General features: G+C 42.5%; 2 protein-coding genes across 2 annotated transcripts; both read right to left on the bottom strand.

The window, feature by feature from the left end:
• Window positions 1-1742: 1742 nt before the first annotated feature.
• LOC136484899 (cysteine-rich receptor-like protein kinase 27) lies at window positions 1743-6530 on the bottom strand. Its single transcript, XM_066481875.1, has 5 exons — window positions 6422-6530; window positions 3288-3507; window positions 3069-3192; window positions 2363-2548; window positions 1743-2268 (listed from the first exon to the last, which is right to left on the bottom strand). Exons 2-5 carry the CDS (start codon window positions 3407-3409, stop codon window positions 2206-2208), a joined length of 495 nt encoding a protein of 164 aa, XP_066337972.1. The 5' UTR covers window positions 3410-3507; window positions 6422-6530; the 3' UTR covers window positions 1743-2205.
• LOC136488869 (vesicle-associated protein 1-3-like) lies at window positions 1857-2141 on the bottom strand. Its single transcript, XM_066485661.1, has one exon. The coding sequence runs from the start codon at window positions 2139-2141 to the stop codon at window positions 1857-1859; it is 285 nt and encodes a 94-aa protein (XP_066341758.1).
• Window positions 6531-6791: the final 261 nt, after the last annotated feature.

The following is a 6791-nucleotide window of genomic DNA, read 5'->3' on the forward strand; positions in this document are numbered from 1 at the left end:
CTTCCCCAACATGCGCCGCCTAGTTTAGGACTACGTCCGCGCGTGCTCCACCTGCCAGCACTACAAGTCAGAGCACCTACATCCAGCCTGCCTCCTCATGCCCCTTCCTATACCGCAAGCCATCTAGATCGACATCGGCCTCGACTTCGTGGAGGCGCTGCCGCGCGTGGGGCAGGTGGGGGGGGGAGTCCGTCATATTGACGGTGGTCGATCGCTTCAGCAAGTACTACCACTTCATCCCCTTGGCTCACCCGTACACCGCAGAGTCCATGGCGTAGGCCTTCTTCGCTGACATTGTACGCCTCCACGGCGTGCTACAGTCCATGGTGTCCGACCATGATCCGGTGTTCACCTCCACGTTTTGGCGGGAACTCATGCACCTCATGGGCACCAACCTACATATGACGATGGCTTTCCATCCGCAATCGGATGGCCAGACGGAGGCGGCCAACCATGTCATCGTCATGTACCTACGTTGCCTCACCGGCGACCGCCCCCGCCAATGGCTCCGCTGGCTGTCCTAGGCCAAGTACATCTACAATATGGCCTACCAGACTTCACTCCGCGACACGCCATTCCATGTGGTGTATGGTCGCGACCCACCAACCATTCGCTCCTATGAGCCGGGCGAGATGCGTGTGGTTGCTATCGCCAAGAACAAGGCGCACCGCGACGAGTTCCTCGTAGACGTCCGCTATCGGCTGGAACAGGCCCAGGCAATCCAGAAGCGCCACTACGACAAGCTTCACCGCCCCGTCTCCTACGTTGTTGGCGATTGGGTCCTGCTCCGCTAGCGTCATCATGCTGCCGCCTCCCTACCCTAGGCGACTGAAGGGAAGCTCAAGCCTCGCTTCTTCGGGCCGTACCGTGTCACCAAGCTCATCAACGCTGTCGCGGTGCGCCTTGATCTGCCCCCGCGCACTCGGCTCCACGACGTCTTTCACGTCGGCCTCCTCAAGAAGTTCGTCGGCGTCCCACCAGCTGTGCCACCGCCCCTCTCGGCCATCCACAATGCCACGACGGTGCCGCTCTCCCTGAGCCTGAACATACGATGAGCATCCGCTTGGCGCACGGCATCCGCCAGGTGCTCATTCACTAGAAGGGTGAGACTGCTGCCTCCGTGACATAGGAAGATGTCGACTCCTTCCTCGACCGGTACCCAACATTCCAACTCGAGGATGAGCTGCTAGTTGAGGGGGAGAGATGTCATGTGGGGCCGCGCCTACACAAGGGAAACGGCGCGCCCGGGATGCTCACTAGAGCCGCAGATGGCGCGCCAGCGGCACCGTAGGCACGGTCACCACGCTCTGCATGCACGCGGAAGAAGGCAAGTGTCTGGAAGGCAGTAGAGCCGATCATGGCCTTAGATTGAGGAGCAATTGGCTCCAAGTTGTTATGGCCGAATGGCCTATATAATCTTGTACTCGGTATGGTGATAATCAAGCAAGAACAATTACCCAATTCCCTAATCTTCCTCTGCTGAAACAACTGGGCGCTGAGGGGTAAAACCTCGCCCCTAACCACGGATCGCAGCTACGATCTATGTAGCCGGGGTCCTCCTACCCTATCCCTCGACGCCCTTGACAGGAACGAGGAAAAATACAGGAATATAAAATGAATGAATGTGCAAAATAGAGGATGAAAAAAACACAGGAATGCGAACACATGAACCAGATGATGGGATGAATAAGGTAAAACTCATATTCTAATAATGTGAGGACATAATGATATAGTAATTAAGAGTTTGAAATAATGTAGACTTTTCCCTCGTTTGATCTCCATTCTTAAACGTGCCTAAAGTGTTTGAAATTCCCAATCTCAACAGAGAGAAGAAGTTGATTCTGCCATTCACTCTCTCAGGATTCCTCATCAGCCGGTGGTGGTTTGTCAAAAACAACCATCACATTCACCTCATCAACCACAGTACCCTCCTTCTCAATGAACACGTCTCCAGTTATATCCATAGCAGCAAGACCTCCATCTACTCTGGTGCTCAGCACGGTGATCTCCTCCTTGTGGTGATTATTTGGCAGTGCATTGACCTGTGCTTGCGTTGTTACGGTGACACTACACTTGGATCCTGGTGGGACAATGCCCTTGTCTGGCTCTATGCGGAAGCAGCGTGACCTTGCCTTTGTCATGAAGGCAATGTAATCATTCGTATCGTTGGTCAGCTCAATTGAGTGTGATATCTGCGGGTCAAGTTTAAAGGGGGAAGTGTATTTCCAGCGGCTCAATCCCAAGCATGTCCTCCAGGCAAGGGATTTCCTGTGATGGAGAAATTAAAGATGCATTAATTAGCTTTACCAGAGCCTATCAAAGCTTTAGATCCCTTGAGCTTCAGGGAGCACATAGGGCATACCTGGAATTGGCCACCCTTACTATCTATTGTGTTGAGCTCATCCATTACGTATACTATGTCAGGTCTGGCTGTCGGGTTAATTTGGATGCCTCTTTGGGCCAGCTCGAGGCATTTTGTCACTTGTTGATAACCCAAGGCTGTATGCTTTGATGATTTAATCCACCTGTGCCTCCATCTTCTAAGTACCTGCATTTACACAAAACAATTCAAATTGGCACCAAAATATTTAATGCAAATGACATGTACATTGTTATCGGCTTAATAATACAACTAAAGAGACGTTGTTGGCTATAGTAACACAGGTTTGGAATATGTCTAAAGTATCCTAATTCCTGTATCTGAGAATTGCACTGTTTCCAGTAAACAAGCTATAATGTTCATGTGAAATTCCTATGTGATCCTTGTATGAAATGATTGCCCAATCAATTTAAGAATTTTAAGTTGTTTTGGAAATAAAAAGAACTAAAGAAAAAATGACTCACAACAAGTAGACAATTATATACGAAAGCGAAGTATCAAACAGTAACGTTTTTATTGTTTTTTTGTATTGGAATTATCCCTAATGAAACGTAAGTGCTTTTCCATTCTGGATTGATCTTACTAGTGAAATAACCAGCTCAACTACTTTCATTCAAGGTTTTTTGTATTAGCATCATGACCAAAAGAGGACATATCCATGCAACGATGACATAACCACAACTCTTACTTTGGTAAGATCAGGCCCCTTTTTACTTCCTGTCACCATCTCTGTAACCATTACTCCCAAACTATATATATCTGACTTGCTGGACCATTTGCCTTCGAGAATGTATTCTGGAGCACAATATCCTCTGCATGATAAGAACACACATATCAACACCCTATGACATAAAGACCTTGTAAGAAGACAAGTGTCAGAAACAACAATGTATTATTAGTAGCTTACGGTGACATAAGACGCGATGTGGTCCCTGCTTGTGAATTATTGTCAAGTCTCGATAGACCAAAATCTGTAATTTTGGGCACCATGAGATCATCTAGCAGTATATTCGCAGGTTTGAGATCCATGTGGACGATATCCTTCTCCTTGTGAAGATAGAGCAAACCTTTGCAGATCCCCACAATAATTTCATAACGAGTATGCCATTCAAGTCCCCTCAGTTCATCTTAAGAAGTATATGAAGAATCAAGAGTATTTTAGAAGCTGCAAATAAATAATAACGTGCCCAGTGTATGTGCAAGTGAGCATTGAACAAAATGTGGCCTTTTTTTATCTGTAGACTGTCCATGATTATTCATCAAATGCAATTTAAAAGTTAGGATTACAGTAGTGAAGATGCATGGTGCGATCAAGAAAGTAACCATATCATATGAAAATGCAGTTGTGCGCTTTGGTCACTGGACTGTATGTAAGCAAATGAATAGAAGAATATTGATAGCGTTTACTTGAGTATTTACAAATTTATTTTAAAATTCAGGAAGTGGCCATGATTAGGGATTTGACTCTTGATCAGATTATTTCTCTGTTGTGCTCTTTAATTTAGTTTTCACTGTTGATGATCTTAGTTTAATTTTTTGTTTGGCATATTTTTGCTTGCAAGCACTGTGTTAGATTGCTGATTATTGGATCTGCTGTCTTATAATGTGAATTGGAGAGCTACTGATATCATGTAAAAAGAAGTCATATCTGTGAGATGGCTCTCAAGGTTTCCGTTGCTTATGTACTCAAAACAGATCAATCTTTCCCGTATCTCAGCCATAATTGTTCTTCCTTCAAATATTAACACGCGTTCTTCCGTAAAAGAACAATAACCCAGAAATCGTACTATATTTTTGTGCCTAACCGTGATCAAACTTTGAACCTCCCGATGGAACATCGTGTCTTTAATTGTTCGGCGGTTGAAAAGCCTTTTCACAGCAACAATTTCATTTCGAAGCATGCCCTGTTTATAATGTGCTTAATTATGAGAAAGACCATGATCATTATGTCAAGTAATGCTATGAAAAGAGCAAACATGAAGGTGTGGTGCCATAAAAATTGCAGTTACCTTGTAAACCTCTCCACATCCACCAACACCAGTTTTTCTCTGCCCAGAGAAATTTTCTGTGATGCTCTGTAGAAGTGACAAATCTAGATGGCTTGGTTCCTCGCTTCCAGCTACTACACGCTCGAGTATGTTGAGATTCATAGTCTGTACCGATGCAGGGTACGTAACGGTGCATTTTTTTTGTTTATGACATACGAGTTCATTGTTGTTGACAATATAAAAAAAAAGTTTTGGAACAGATGCCATAAGCAAAAAAAAAAGCACTATGATACAAAAACAACTAACTTTCAATATGCTACACTTTCCAAACATATGGACTACGAGGTTCTAATGAAATACAAATTTCTATTTCATCTCCATTAACGGGGGTGTTTGGGACTACTTCACTCCACGTTTTTTTAGCTCCACTCCATGTTTTTTAGCCAAACAGGTTTAGCTCCACGCACTCAGTTCGAGGAAAAATATGAAGTTGTGAGAGCACCTTAATGCAAGGTGCTCCACAAACTCCAGGTTTTTATGGAGCTGCTCCACAGTGGAGTTTATGGAGTAGAGTTCGTGGAGCAGTCCCAAACACACCCTAAATATTCACATTACTAGCAAACCATATTGGAGGTCATTAGTAAAAGGTTGTGTTTACCACATTTATTGCATATAAAAACTTAAAAATTTTATTACAATCCCTCAAACGGTATTCTTCAACACCATCTTCTCCCAAATCTACCCACTACCATTTCTGGTCCACTCCATTCCCCTCCTCCCATATCCAAGAGGAGTGAGGGGACATGGATGCAGCGACAAACGCACGTGTATATATAGAGGTATACCCATGTTGGACTATGTTCAATGATGGCACTAATACTATATGTGTCACTCATGTTGTGCCAATATGGATAGTGAGTATTGGTGCCAAAACATAGGCTCGTGCTCACATTATCAAACCGCACATCGGCTACCTGGCAAGCATGCATGAGCCTTTGATAATATACAAGTTGGACTAGCACCTCAGGCCAAAGTGGTTTACTGTTATGTAGTAGGAGATCATTTTTATAAGAACATTATAGCTCTCGATGAGGTCACGAACTTTATATTGCCATTTTCTGACATTATCTAGATGGCCAAATCTTATTTACTTTAATTTGACAACAACAATTTATAAGGTACAATTCTTTTCCTGCTGACTCACTCATCATAATTTGTAGTACTCATAAACGATATGAAAAGGGATAAAGATGTTAACAACATGATGAAATGATAATACTTGCAGTGCTTATGTACTAAAAAATGTTAACTGTTATGACATATGAAATTCACTAATATAAGCTTCCCGGCTTTCATGTGGACCAACTCAATCCAAAGTTGAAAGATTTGCGTAATAATAATACAAAAATATACGGTGAAAAGAGTAGGAATGCAATGCTTAAGTTTTCATGTAGAGATTGCAATATATGTTGATGTCTAAGAGTAGGTATTATATGGTGAAACGATAATGTATGCAATGCTTAAGTTTTCATGTGAGGTTATAGAAAATAAGAGCTAGTTTACATGTTTGTAACAAGGTATTAAAAACTAAGTTCATAAATATTATATGAAACAGACAGAAGAAATATTTAATGAAAATTGTGGCTCTCAAATGCTCCCTCCATTTCAAATTATAAGATGTTTTGGCTTTTTAGATACATTAACTTTATTATATACATAGACATAGTGTATATCTAAATGTATACGAAAAAGTCTGTATTTAGAAAAGCCCAAATGTCTTATAATTTAGCATGAAGGGAGTAATATAAGCTTATAGTTAGTAAATAACTTTTTTTGCACGACCTGCGACTAGCTATATATAGCACAAAGTGTTGTCAACTAACACTTTTTTATCTGTCAACATAATATTTTGAGGCAATGCATGTTTAGGGAGCCATCATAGGCAGTTTTAGAGAGACGTAGGTCAAACAGTAAGGTATGAAGCTTTAATTTAGAGCCATGTGCAATTATTATTGTTACTAATATTCTGACCCATTCACCTGGGCACACTGACCTGTTCATCAGGTTTAAACTCGTCCACAGATTCCTTTTCATCGGGTTCGGTAAACTGATCCGTACTTTCCGTTTCATCGAGCATCTTGATTATATGCCCTGCATCTGGTCTCATCTTACGGTCAAGGTTGCAGCAACTTATGGCAATCTCAGCACATACTCTAACACCCTCGGTGTTACATTGCACTGTTTTGCTAAAACATCGCATGAGCATTATGGTTATGTGCATATGTGTAAAACACGAGTTATAAAGCAATTTCGGTCCTTGAAACATGTATATGAAACATGAAACAAAGGTTACGTTACGGGTCACATAATATTGCTGGGTATTCTAATCGCATTGTCGTCAAACAAAAATGTTATAAAACGTT

The sequence above is a fragment of the Miscanthus floridulus genome, chromosome 10, assembly GCF_019320115.1.
Source record: "Miscanthus floridulus cultivar M001 chromosome 10, ASM1932011v1, whole genome shotgun sequence".
NCBI lineage: Eukaryota > Viridiplantae > Streptophyta > Magnoliopsida > Poales > Poaceae > Miscanthus > Miscanthus floridulus.

Coding starts and splice junctions, on each gene's coding strand:
- LOC136484899 (XM_066481875.1), bottom strand. CDS start 3,409: ATGGATCTCAAACCTGCGAATATACTGCTAGATGATCTCATGGTGCCC. Junction 2,549..3,068: donor AGGGGCCTGATCTTACCAAA/GTAAGAGTTGTG, acceptor GTGTAAATGCAG/GTACTTAGAAGATGGAGGCA. Junction 2,269..2,362: donor GTAAGGGTGGCCAATTCCAG/GTATGCCCTATG, acceptor TCTCCATCACAG/GAAATCCCTTGCCTGGAGGA.
- LOC136488869 (XM_066485661.1), bottom strand. CDS start 2,141: ATGACAAAGGCAAGGTCACGCTGCTTCCGCATAGAGCCAGACAAGGGC.